A 12,790-nucleotide genomic window follows, 5' to 3' on the forward strand; every position below is an offset into this window, starting at 1 on the left:
CATCTAGAAACATTGTGTTTCATGGCGAATTGTACAGTGTCTCAAACGCGATAGTATGGGCCTATTGTGAGGATACAAAAAATTCTAAAAATCTATAGTATTATCTTTGGGATTTGACAGAAACGACTAATGACGTCATCAATTAGGTATATTATTTCCAGAAACATACCCAATATTTGTTTCTGTTAAAATGCTCTCTTTTTTCTAATATACTTTTATTAGAGAAATTTTTCTGTATCACCTCCCGTTTAAAAGTTATAAGCAATATCGTTCTAAAGCAGGGATGCACAGCAGACTTATAGGGAACAGGGGCCACTCGGGAAAAATATAAGCCAAGGACGGGCCACTACAAACAATATTTATTAACACAAAATTTTTTATTTTTAAATAGTATGAAATACAATGATAAAAATAAAATAACCTTCAAAAATGTTTGTTGTAATAATTACATAATCATTACAATGTAATATTTCATGTTTTATTATTTTGATGCATGACATTGCATTGAACTAACAAGTTTTTTTATATTTGGCTCCACATTACTTGTAGCCACACGTATAATTGCTTCCAAATTTTCATTTGCCAGACGGTTTCGGTTTTTCGTTTTGTTAAGTTTCATCACTGAAAACGTTTGTTCACAAATATACGTCGATCCAAATAAGCTTGCGCATTTCAATGCATTTATTCGCAACTCTTTATAAGCGTTTTTATCAACGCAACGGTAGATGTTGAGTAAATTACCTTCATTAAATTTGTTTCTTAAATTATCATCATTTTGCATGTCTATTAATTCCAGCTGCATTAATTCCGGCGCATTTTCGGGTGAAATGTTGAAAGAATTGCTGAAAATGTCCAATAGCGGTTTAACTTTTTTGAAGTCTACAAAACGATTTTCAAATGCTTGTATCAAAATATCAATTTTTTCAACATGAGCGAAATTGACGTCAGTTTTATTGAACTTCTCCATAATTTTTTTGTAGTTCGGAAAATGGCCGTAATTGGCTGAATTGATTTGTGTCCTGAAAAGACTCAATTTGCATTGAAAGGACGAAACATGAGAGTATAGCTGCGAAATCAATTGATCTTTGCATTGGAGTCGCGTATTTAAGACATTCAAGTGATATGTGATGTCTACAAGAAACGCTAAGTCACACAGCCAATCAGGGTTGTCGAGTTCGGGGACGTCGTTTTTCTTTTCCGCCAGAAATAGTTGGATTTCTTCAATCAAGTTAAGAAATCGCTGTAGTATCAACCCACGACTTAGCCACCTTACTTCAGTGTAAAACAGAAGATCACCATATTCGCTTTCAATATCCTCGAGAAATTGTGTGAATTGTCGGTGATTGAGACCTCGTGATTTTATAAAGTTTACGGTAGGTACTACAACTTTCATAACATTTTCAAATCCCAATAATTTTGAACTTGATGTATAATACAATGAAACTGCATTAATTCCTTGGTATTTATGTTTTTAGTTTGTAAATATGTTTTTAACAGAGTTACTATCCCAGATGTACTTCCAACCATTGAAGGTGCTCCGTCAGTTGTAATTCCAGATATTTTCGTTAAATCCAAATCCATTATAGAACATTTTTCTAGAAGAGCTTTGAGCATGTCACTTCCCCTGGTTTGACTTGTCAAAGAACTCATACCAATCAGTTCTTCACTCACTTAAAAATTTTGCGTTACACCTCGTAAAAATATTAATAGTTGAGCAGTTGAACTTATATCTGTAGATTCGTCGAGCGCTACAGAAAAATACTCAAAACTTCTCGATTTCGTAGCTAATTGCTCTTCTATATTATCTGCTAATGCGGTAATTCTTCTTTGAACAGTCATCCGATTTAACTGAATTTTTTCTAATTTCTTTACATTTTCCAGACAAATTTTTTTTTGCTTCGATATCCAAACATTGCTTAACAAACTCACCATCTTTAAAAGGCCGACAAGTTTTCGCTATTATTCGAGATATTTCAAAGCTAACTTCAGTGGCTATTTCAGCATCTTGAATTGGTTTTGTAAACATAGATTGCTGGCCTATTAGTTCCCGTTGTAAAGTGGAAATTCTCTGCGTTCGATTTTCGCCAGTTAATTTGGTAAAAGTTGGATGCTAGGTTTCATAGTGCCTTTTCACAATATATTCCTTCGGAATAGAAACACTACTCTTGCATATTAAACAGACAATTTTGTTATGCGATGAAATAAAAAAGTATTTTTCGGTCTAAATATCATGAAACTGTCGATTTACATTTTCATCCTTACGACTACGTTTCTTACTGGGGCCTGGTTTATCGATATCAAAATTAATATTATATGTTACAGTCGGTAAAAACAAACTTCGAAAGACGAAATATTTACTCGTCACAGATTACAGTTCTCAAACAGTATAACGTTCGCTTATCCGTAGTCAAAACTTAACTGCCCCGGTAGCCGGCGATGCGTCGTATTTATACGAGTTACCAAACATCGAGAACCATCCACTTTGTTCGGGGATCGACGTGTTTCGCGAATCTGTAATCTAGTTGATGCGACAGATTTCTAGTCTCGTAATAATATGCTTGGACCGGAGCGCGGCGAGTAGAATACTTTTAAAATTCGTTGGCGGGCCGCATAAACATCGACAGCGGGCCGCATACGGCCCGCGGGCCGCGGTATGTGCATCCCTGTTCTAAAGAGTCTCAAAAGAAATACCACCTATAAATCACATTAGCGGTGGAAGGATCAAGTAGTTGTCGGAAAATAATTTAATGTTCGTTGTTTAAAGTGCATAAATGTCATTAAGAATAAATAAAAGGATTAAGTTCAACAATTTTCTAATACAGTTAAAACAAAAGGTGATGATAACAATAACTAAACTTAAAAAATGAGGCAAATGTTTTCATACTACATACATATTACAATCTATTCTCACATATCCAATCTTCCAATGTCTTAAGTGTAAATTACACTAAAAAATTATGTATCTAGTGTATTTCACAAAATTTCTGAATTTCATCGAAATGCATACATTTAGTCTATCAATATTCGATTTTCGTATAAACGCTATTAATTTTCACAAAATAGCAAAAGGATATTTCATAGAAGCTCCTCAAAATTTCTATAAATAACTATTAATGCTGGAGACTAACATCAGTTTAAGGAAACCAACCCTTTTTTTAGTGGTATATAATAAAACACAGTTGTTCGGTCATAATATAATGGCAAACGCTTCATTTATTTATTCTAATATCCTTTTTTTTCTATAATATTACATACTTGTTTATTTAAGTATTGCAAATTGACCATTCCAAAGTAAATCGTAAATTGGAAATGATAAATGTGTTTCGTTTTTTTAGATGAGAATGTTGATATTTAGTATAAAAAGGGAATGAATTAGTCAATATTTTTTTTATTTAAATTTTTATTGTACACTTTGAGCCAAGGTATGCTGGGGTGAAATAAATAAAAACTTATTTGTATATTAAACCCTTATTAAAGCTAATTCTTTGCATCGCACTACGTATGACAAGTCTTTAATATCATTGAAAAAAAAGTTATTTTAATTAGGATACTAGAAGTCGCCAACTAACAATTTTCGTATACCCCTTCCAGTTAGAAGTGTTTTCGTTTCATACAAAAAAGAAATGTAATAAAAACTGAGTAAAGAAAAATGTGTATACGTTTCAAGGAAATCTAAAGATTAGACCTCATGAAAGGTTTAAGGTACATATGGAACGATTTGTTGACTGGCTCAGCATTTAAAGGACTTTTCTGTGCCTCGGCGAACAATCTCTGATAAACATTGCCATCGTAAGCTCCCAAAGTTGACGACAATATCTCATCGCGCATATCAAAGCCATCCACTATACCAACCGCATTGGGACGTATACTAGCTAATAATTCTTCAAGCCACAATTGAATCACTTCAATATCTTTTCTTGAGGTGCCAGTAAACTACAAGATTCAATATCAATAAAAACAATTAGAAATGTCGTCGTACTTACTCTTAAGACATCACCAGTCGATCTGAGAATCGTATAAACCGCGTAAAGTTCTAAAAGCTGCTGCAACACGGTACGTAATTCTGGCGAAACCTTCTTCTGGAAATCGCTAACGGTGTTAGAGTACGTTTCGACTATAAACGTTCTACCGTGTAATACTGCCACGGCTGCCAATTCTATTGATGTATTGTTCCAAGCATCCTCATATGTCTCGCCATTTTTAACCCGTTCATTGATATGGTGGTTAACTAGGTTGATTTTGCTAAACGGTTATTTAACAGATAGTTGATACAACAAAAGTGATTTCGTACACAGGTCTGGCCAGGTAATTCTTTCGCATAGTTTAAGTAAATTACACACACCTCCCCTATCAACTTCGGGTGGAAGGGGTCGGACATGACATATATCATCGAAGCTCCTACTCGGACTCTCATAATTGGTTGGCTGTGGGAGCACACGTGCCCCGTTACATTTTTTGTGAACCGACCGAATACCTAAAGCGCTTTGCTGTTTGTTTAGTTTTATTTTTATTATTATTGGTGTACAGTGTCGAACAAAAATTAATATTATTAAATGGTATTGTCGTGCAGAAAGTGCAGAGGAAGTCGTTGGTCGATTTATATTTTCATACCCCGACGAACCAGTCCCCACTGCTAGAACTGTTTTGATTATTTTTCAAGTTTGAAGTTTGTGGATGTGTTAATCGGTGTACGAAATGTTGTAGCAATCAGGAACCTCGTCAAATTCCTGAAGCAAGGAGAGAAAAAGAGGTTAATGTCTATGCTTTTGTGGAAGTAAGTGAGCCGTGTTCTTCCTCCCAAATTTCCGAAGAACTTGACATTCCAAGTCGTACAGTTCGTCGCATCTTAAAAAAGAATGGTTACAAAACCTATAAAATGCAAAGTTCTCAAGAAATAAGGCGTATGGAGTTTTGTGAATCCATTAGGGAAAAAATCCCTCGGTGGTCCAATATCTTCCCTATGTATGTATGTATCTTAGACGTACGTTGTTCCCAAATTCCTAATGCAAGACACATACAATAAACCAATAGTCAAGGAGAGCTTAGAACCGCAGGCTTTGCGCACTTCTTATAGCGTTTTTTTGTTCCTTTATATCGATGGCATAAAGTTATGCAAATGATATGGGGGCGGAGTCAGAATTATTAGGAGACACTGGTGAAATATTTCTATAATTTACTAACTTTGTATCGGAAATAAAATATGGCCAGACCTGTATGTGGTAACTTACCTTACCACCGTCTGCTGTAAAGTGGAAATGATCCAATTTACCGATCTTTCGAATGGAATGTTTTCCTCGAGGGGCATTTCCAAATACTTCAGAGTCGGTGATTTACCCATGTTCGTCTTATTTTGCCAGGCCTTGATTAAAAATCTAGCAGTCTGTAGTAGTAGAACGGTATTTTCGCCTTCGTAAGTACACACCGCCGTAACTAGTCCATAGATGTTCGGTAAATTTGATGAGGTCATGTAGCCGTGACCTCCGCAAGCCAAACGAAGAGTTTCAACGCCTTCGGCCGCGTCGGCGCTGCTTACGGCTTTCAGAACGCAAGACACTGCGTGTAGCTACGAAAGGATTAATTAGAAATCGAAAGGAAAAATCAACAGTTCTTACTTCTGACAGATTGTCCAATTGTCCGAATTTCAACTCTTCGTTAACTGTGTTATAAGTATTCCACAGCCAACTTCCAGCAAATTGGAAGGCGAAGCACATGGATATATAAGGGAATAACTTGTATTGTTGCGTCACAAAATCCAGAATTTGTACCTCAGGTCCACTTAAATAAAATAATGTAAATGAAATTTTTTTTTGGGGAAGGGGAGGCACATTGAGTTTTGTTGTGGTGTACACCGCTGAGAACATTTCTTGGGGATGTGGGACGTATGGGGATATACAGTGTGTACCACAGTATTGTAAACACTTTTATTGTAGATTTTTCGAGAAAAAGTTATGCTTGATAAAAAGTTTTGCTTATCTTCTAAAACCATAGTGAAAAGATAAAAAATAATACAATGATTACGATGCTGCAACTATTGTAGTTAAGGATTCTGCACAAGACGATCCAAATGTGTCACTTAGGAAACGGTCACAAAACATAGATTTAGCAGATCTCATATTCAAGGAATTTAGTATAGGTACAACAAATTTTAACCATTCAATCCATTCAAACCAGTGTTTAATCATAAATAGCTTGATGGAGATGATGGTTGTCGTGTGGACTTCTGTTTAATAATTGTCGAAAAACTGATTGAAAACAGATTCCTTCATCACAATATAAAATAGACCAAAAAATAGTGGTAAGTTTACAATAATTCGCATAGAGCTAAATATTGGTATAGGTTTTTGGAACACTGTTATAAGTAAAATGTATTCAAGGTCTAAGATCGCAAATATTTTTTTTTGCATTTTTCTCGTAAACAGTAAGTATTATCTTAAAAATAGATCAGACAGAAGTTGTAGATCATACAATTATCTACAAAAATTGTCCCAATACTTTTTTCTCTACGAATCACCATTCCTGATCATTTCAAACATCGAAAATACTAATATTCAAGAGTACGCCGATGATGTAATCGGACGTTTAATATAAGAAACAATATAGGTCTGTCTAACTAATACATACGAACTATACGATTGAATGAATATAAACTCAAAACGCACATGCTACTTACATCATCGATGGAGGATAGCTATTACACCACGTTGTATGGATTTGCGAAGAAACATTTAACGTTATTTTTAATAAATACATTCAGTATGTACATAGACATTTTGGTCATAGAGTAACTACAGTGTTTGATGGTTATACTGATTATAAGAAAAACATTAAAGCTGCAGAACAACGTCGTCGAACTACAAAAACATCTTCTGATGTAATTTTTTATCAATTTACCAACAAACCAACAGCAATTTCTTGCAAATACTCACAACTCTCGCTTTATTTCAATGTTATGTGAGAAATTTACAACTGCGAACATTGTAGTAAAACAAGCTAATAATGACGCTGATGTCCTTATAATTAAAAAAGCAATAGAACAATTTAATGAAACAACTACAACTATCGTTGTTGGTGAAGATGTTGATTTATTAATACTACTGACTGCACGAACTCCATTTAATAAGATTGTTTATTTTTTGAAACCTGGGAAGGTTCATGTACAATCAAAAATATATTGTTCATCGAACAGTTTATCTGCTTATCCAAAATATCAAAATCATATCTTATTTTTACATGCATTAACTGGCTGCGATACTACATCAGCAATGTTCAGAAGGGGTAAAACATCAGTATTTAAATTGGTTGAATTAAAATTGGTTGAAAAACGTAATGATTTAATTGATTGCGCAGAAGTATTTAAAAAGATTGACTCTTCTCTAGAAGTCATCATCTAAAACAGATGCGCTTTCTACTTGCTCTATATAGAGGTCCAAAAAAATTGATTGTAGAGACAAGTATAGATATTTAAATTTTGTTAAAAATATACGGAACAATAAAAAAGTACAACTATCTTGTCTTCCTCCAACATCTGCTTCTGCTTATCAACACTTATATTGAGTATACCATCAAGTTCAAGTGTGGCTAGACAATCAACTGAACCCAGAAGACTGGGATTAGAAATTAATAGATAACATTTTGGAGCCAATAATTCATAGATATCCAGCAAGGGGAAGAAGATGAAAAAGAAAGCGTGAAGACATTATTGTTGAACTAGCATTTGAAGATTGTCAGATTAAAATTTTCCCGAAATCAACAATAATTCGTTCCAGTTTAATCATAACCAATAGTACCATTTTTTATTGAATATAATATTATCTTATAAATCTGAATCACAGTAGATCGTGGAGTATGCCTACTGGGGAAACTACGTTAAAAAAAACGGGCCGGGTACACTACCTCATAGGTGGTGCGGAAATGTGTGCATATCATGTAGAATGCGACTTCTTCAAGATTTGAAATGGTGATATCTCAGAAATGGAGATTCGCAGAAAAAAAAGTATTGGGACCATTTTTGTAAACAATTGCATGATCTACAACTTTTGTCAGATCTATTTTTATGATAACACTTACCGTTTACGAGAAAAATGCAAAAAACCGATATTTGCGACCTTTGACCTTGAATACATTTTTTAGCATGGGATCGGTGGGGACTTTTGACATTCTACTTATAATAGTGTACTAAAGACCTATACCAGTATTTAGCTCTATGCGAATTATTGTAAATTGAAATGTCTGTTTTGACTGGATTAATATTTTATTTACTGACAAATTAACATTCACAGCTAATGGCGTGGTTTCTTCTCATAATTGTAGATACTGGGTTAAAGATAATAATAATAGACTAAAGATAATAATTTGAAATTTGAAAATATTAGTTCTAAGTTTTGAATCTGATAGTCGAAAAATGGATCATGTTCATACATTTTTTCCTTCTCCCAGTCACAGAAAGCACTAATAATTTCAGGATACTATTTATATGAAATTTTATTAAGCCTACAATTTCTTAAACCAAATTTAAATTAAGTCCTTCATTGAATCATTTTTTATAAAAATGGCCACCCATGTCCCTACAGGGATAACAAGTAGAAATATTTAACTATATTTAGGTATTCTTGGTATCCCGTATTGCACATTCTACACTACCGTATAAGAATTTTTATTTTTTATCTGGTATATATTTGTCTTATTTGTTTTTGTTTGATTTGTTCAGTTTTCATTATTATATCGTTTTTATAAGATTTTAAATAAAAATGTTAAATAGCTACAGGTTTATCCTAAACAATGATTTGGTAATAGGTCAGAATTGATGAACTGGACTTAAAAAGTACTGCAACTTGCTTGAAGCAGATATTGCTACGTGTAAAATATAAATATCTAAGGGATGGATAAGGATTTATGGATATAGAATTTATTAAGAAATTACTAGAACGATAGTTACTAAGATGTACTGGAATTGAGACATCTTGAGATATTTTAAAAAAGGGATCTGTGTACCCCTCTTAACCAACGCTCAAAGTGGTAACGATTAATTTTATAATGATCTTACTTTAAATAAATTTGTGATTGGTGGCGCACAGCGCTGTATCTTGTGGCTATAACTGCAGCCCTTTTCAACAATATAACTGCATATTCCACTAAGACTACTCGAGCAAATATCATTGTACCATACGTCAACTTACTACTAGGTGATTTTACGTAAGTACCATTCTAAAATAAAAGTAACGTAAAACATGTTTGCAAACATTATTTTACCTACAGGTAAGACTTCGCTGTTTTTCATAAGCATGTTTGTTCTAGGAATTCTGACATTCTCGATGCCTAGATAACCATTATTTGCACCGTTCATCCCCAGTTTACGACCAATTTCACCTACTTTAATTCCTGGTAGAGGATCATGCGTTTCCTCGTCCCTAAGTTGGACTATAAACGCGTGAATCCCGTGGCATTTGTCCTGGGTGTAAAGTTGTGCGAATACAATAGCATAATTAGCCGAGTGACCCACTACAAATACTGTTAGAACAAAAATATTTATAAAACGCTTTAAACTTACGCCCCCCTGGCCACCACTTGTACGCCGTTAATGTGGGACAATTCAAAATAAACTCTTCCGTTTTCGGATCGTACGTAGCTGTAGTTTCCAGCCCTCTAATAAACGTTCCATGTCCTAGTTCGGTCTGAAATGTTGTAATTGCGTGGTTCAGTTATAAACTAATGTGTACAAATTTACGTACTTGTGCATAAGTTCCTATAATGTTGCATGTCCATGCCTTCTGGAGCCATATTGTTTGTTGTTCAGCGGTTCCTTGACCTATTAAGGTTGGTATGAACATTAGGTAGTGCATCAGCAACGGGTTGCCCTCTGTCAGCAGGGCAGATCCTAGCTGGCCCCCAAGCTCTCTAAAAGAATAACTTTGTTTTATCACGTCATCTATGAAACTTGCAGAAATAATATGGGCCATGAATTTGTTTACTTCAAAAAATCAAATTTGCGGCGTAAACTCAAGTCGCGGGAGGCTTGCGGAGAGGATTAACCGCTAGCTTGTTTTAATTATGAAATGGGTGAAGAAGTTTGAAGAGACGAGAAATTTCCGCTTCAGCTCGACGCTACAGCCTCACGCCGCATTTCGAAATTGGATTCGAAATTATATCCATACAAGATCTAACTAGTACAGGAGGCTGGACTATAGCTCTTGGGTAACTGGCATATCTCCGTCAAAAATGAATATAAAAATTGGAAATTTTAGGGGTGTACTCTAGATGGGGAGACCTAAGAGCGAACGTAATTTCAACTCACCCTTTCCACCCTAGGAGGTGTGGAGGGGGTGAGGGGTGGTTTTTAGACGTACCCGCAAGAACGCGTTTCCGGGGGTAGTTTTACGCGTAGAATCCGAAAATCGCAAAATAAATAAGGTACGTCCAAAAAAAAAACCCTTACCCCCTCTGCACCCCCTAGGATGGAAGGGATGAGTTGAAATTACGTGCGCTCTTAGGTCTCCCCATCTAGAGCACACCTTTAAAATTTCCGATTTTTATATTCATTTTTGACGGAGATATGCCAGGTACCCAAGAGCTATAGCCCAACCGACGGAGCCACTTGGCACACCTCTAACGAGTCTTTACCGGTAGTGAAATAAACTGATTTCCAGGAGAGGGAACATCACATGGCCACTCAGGAGTCCCGATTTGATGCCAGCAGATTTCTTTTTATGAGAATATTTGAAGAATCGTGTGTACATCCGTAGATCAACGACACTGCTTCGATTAAAAGCAAACAGTAGTAGAGAAGAGATGACTGCAATATTATGGTCTCTTTGCCGGAGAGTCTTTAAAAAATTTCTGTGCTCGTTTAGAAGCATGTTGAAATCGAGACGGTGGTAAATTAGATTAATTTTAAAAAATAAACTCCCGTTTATTCTTTTTCTTTAATAAATTATTTTTCAAACAAGTGATACAGTTTTATTTTTATTAAATATTTAAAAGTGAATAAATTTATGGCCCGCCCTATATAATTCGTAATATATAATATGAGATGTGTTCTGAATACCGTTATTTCTATGTATACAGGGTGTTTGTAAATAAGTGCGAAATATTTTAGGAGGTGGTCGCTGCAATATTTTGTGAAAAAAAATTTATATGAACGTAATTCGAAGTGTTTAAATTTAAAGGATCCCGCACAAAACCAGTGGAAAAAGACTTTTCTTCGTCAAATTGCTTGAAAATGTGGGATCAAGTAGATGTGGTATGATGTAGATCAAAAGCCCCCATTGGTCCAACCTCCGCCTATGCACGGTTTCGGAGATACGTGAGCTGAAAGTCACTCAATATAACCAAATCTGCACTTAGCGTTACCCTGTAATCATTACCTGGATCAAGAAGAATATTTTATTCCAGATATTATAAAGAGCTTGAGATTTATCAACAGACTTTTTGAAAGAACAAGAATTACAACATTTTTTAGAGAAGTTAGTCGCGCGATCAACGTAAATATGAAAATCAGAACAATTTAACAAATGAAAAATTCGAAATACTACATATATCCGATTTCTAAAGCGAATTTCGTCGATCTTTTTACTTATTGTGCTTCAGTACCGAGAGAATATAGGTATATTAGCAGAAAAGATCTTTTTTTGTCTACGCCTCCGTTTCCTAGTAGATTCTTGCTACCCGATTTTTTCGAAGCCGCGGCTTGTGAGACTCCTGGGAAGGCGTAGAACTTCGTATTGCTTTTTTTTTTTGTAAAAAAAAATATCATAAAACTTTCTAAAATGGTTTGATAATAAAATAATAGTCAGATTTATGGTTTTACCGTGGTCCGAGAGTCAGTAGTCGATTGGTATTTCGTATGTGTCTGTCACTATCTAAATTTTTATTGATGACTGATGCAGCGATGTCGCTGTGTTTTCGCTGTCTACGATGATTTTATATTTATTTTACATTAGATTTAATGCAGTCTCGGGTTCGGTGACACCTCCCTCCTTCGTGCGAATCGACTTTACTGACTGTTGGGCCTAGTTTTATTTGAAACTAAAAAATTAGTCCACAGTACAGGCCTCCTCTGGAAAGTTGATTACCACATACTTTATAACTCCTGAGGAGCTTCGTTTTGATGAGTCTACCACATTTTTCCTCTGCGACTTTTCACGATTCCTCCGCTTTTCCACTCGGAAAAGTCCAAAAACATGTCAATTTCCCGGGGTCTTGAAAACCCAAGACCACATCTTTTATTTTTAGCTTAAGTAACTGGAAATTTTGTTGCAAATGCCGATTTAAATTTGTCCGACAGAAATTCCTCCGACATTGACGTGTCTACCGGTCGAAACATGCCAAAATAACAGGGTATTGAAAATCAATTACCACATACGTAATTTTTAGTAAAATTAATTGTAAATAATTAATTCAGCCAAAAAGTATTGTTGTCCGACAAATTTCAAGCCGCGTTTTTTCAGTCCGACAGCTGGAAATCGGAATTTTCACGGGGTATGAAAAATCGATTACCACATATCTAATTTTAATTTTTTCCACATTTAAATTTACTGTACAAAATAGTGATATAAGTGTCCGACGATTTAATGTCCGCAAATTATTAAAAAATCAATAAATCAATAAACGTGATGAAATTTAATTTTTTCACTCCAAAAATTTCATATTTATAAATGGTTATTAATTATTATTATGTAAATTATTATTTGTTTCAAATAAATAATTATAATATTGCTTATTTTATGCTTAAAAATTTAAAAGTTATAAACAAATGAAGTTATTTTTGAGGCGATTAATACGATCTTAGTGCATA

General features: G+C 34.7%; 1 protein-coding gene across 1 annotated transcript; it reads right to left on the reverse strand.

Moving 5' to 3' along the window:
• Positions 1-3,672: 3,672 nt before the first annotated feature.
• LOC108914648 (probable peroxisomal acyl-coenzyme A oxidase 1) lies at positions 3,673-10,632 on the reverse strand (the record flags this gene model as incomplete). The annotated part of the gene is made up of 9 exons (XM_018720494.2): positions 3,673-3,933; positions 3,984-4,242; positions 5,229-5,563; positions 5,613-5,775; positions 9,044-9,204; positions 9,254-9,498; positions 9,548-9,671; positions 9,729-9,906; positions 10,599-10,632. Coding segments are annotated over 9 exons (1,760 nt in total), but the record flags the coding sequence as incomplete, so codon positions are not given.
• Positions 10,633-12,790: the final 2,158 nt, after the last annotated feature.

The sequence above is a fragment of the Anoplophora glabripennis genome, unplaced genomic scaffold (assembly GCF_000390285.2).
Source record: "Anoplophora glabripennis isolate ALB-LARVAE unplaced genomic scaffold, Agla_2.0 scaffold717, whole genome shotgun sequence".
NCBI lineage: Eukaryota > Metazoa > Arthropoda > Insecta > Coleoptera > Cerambycidae > Anoplophora > Anoplophora glabripennis.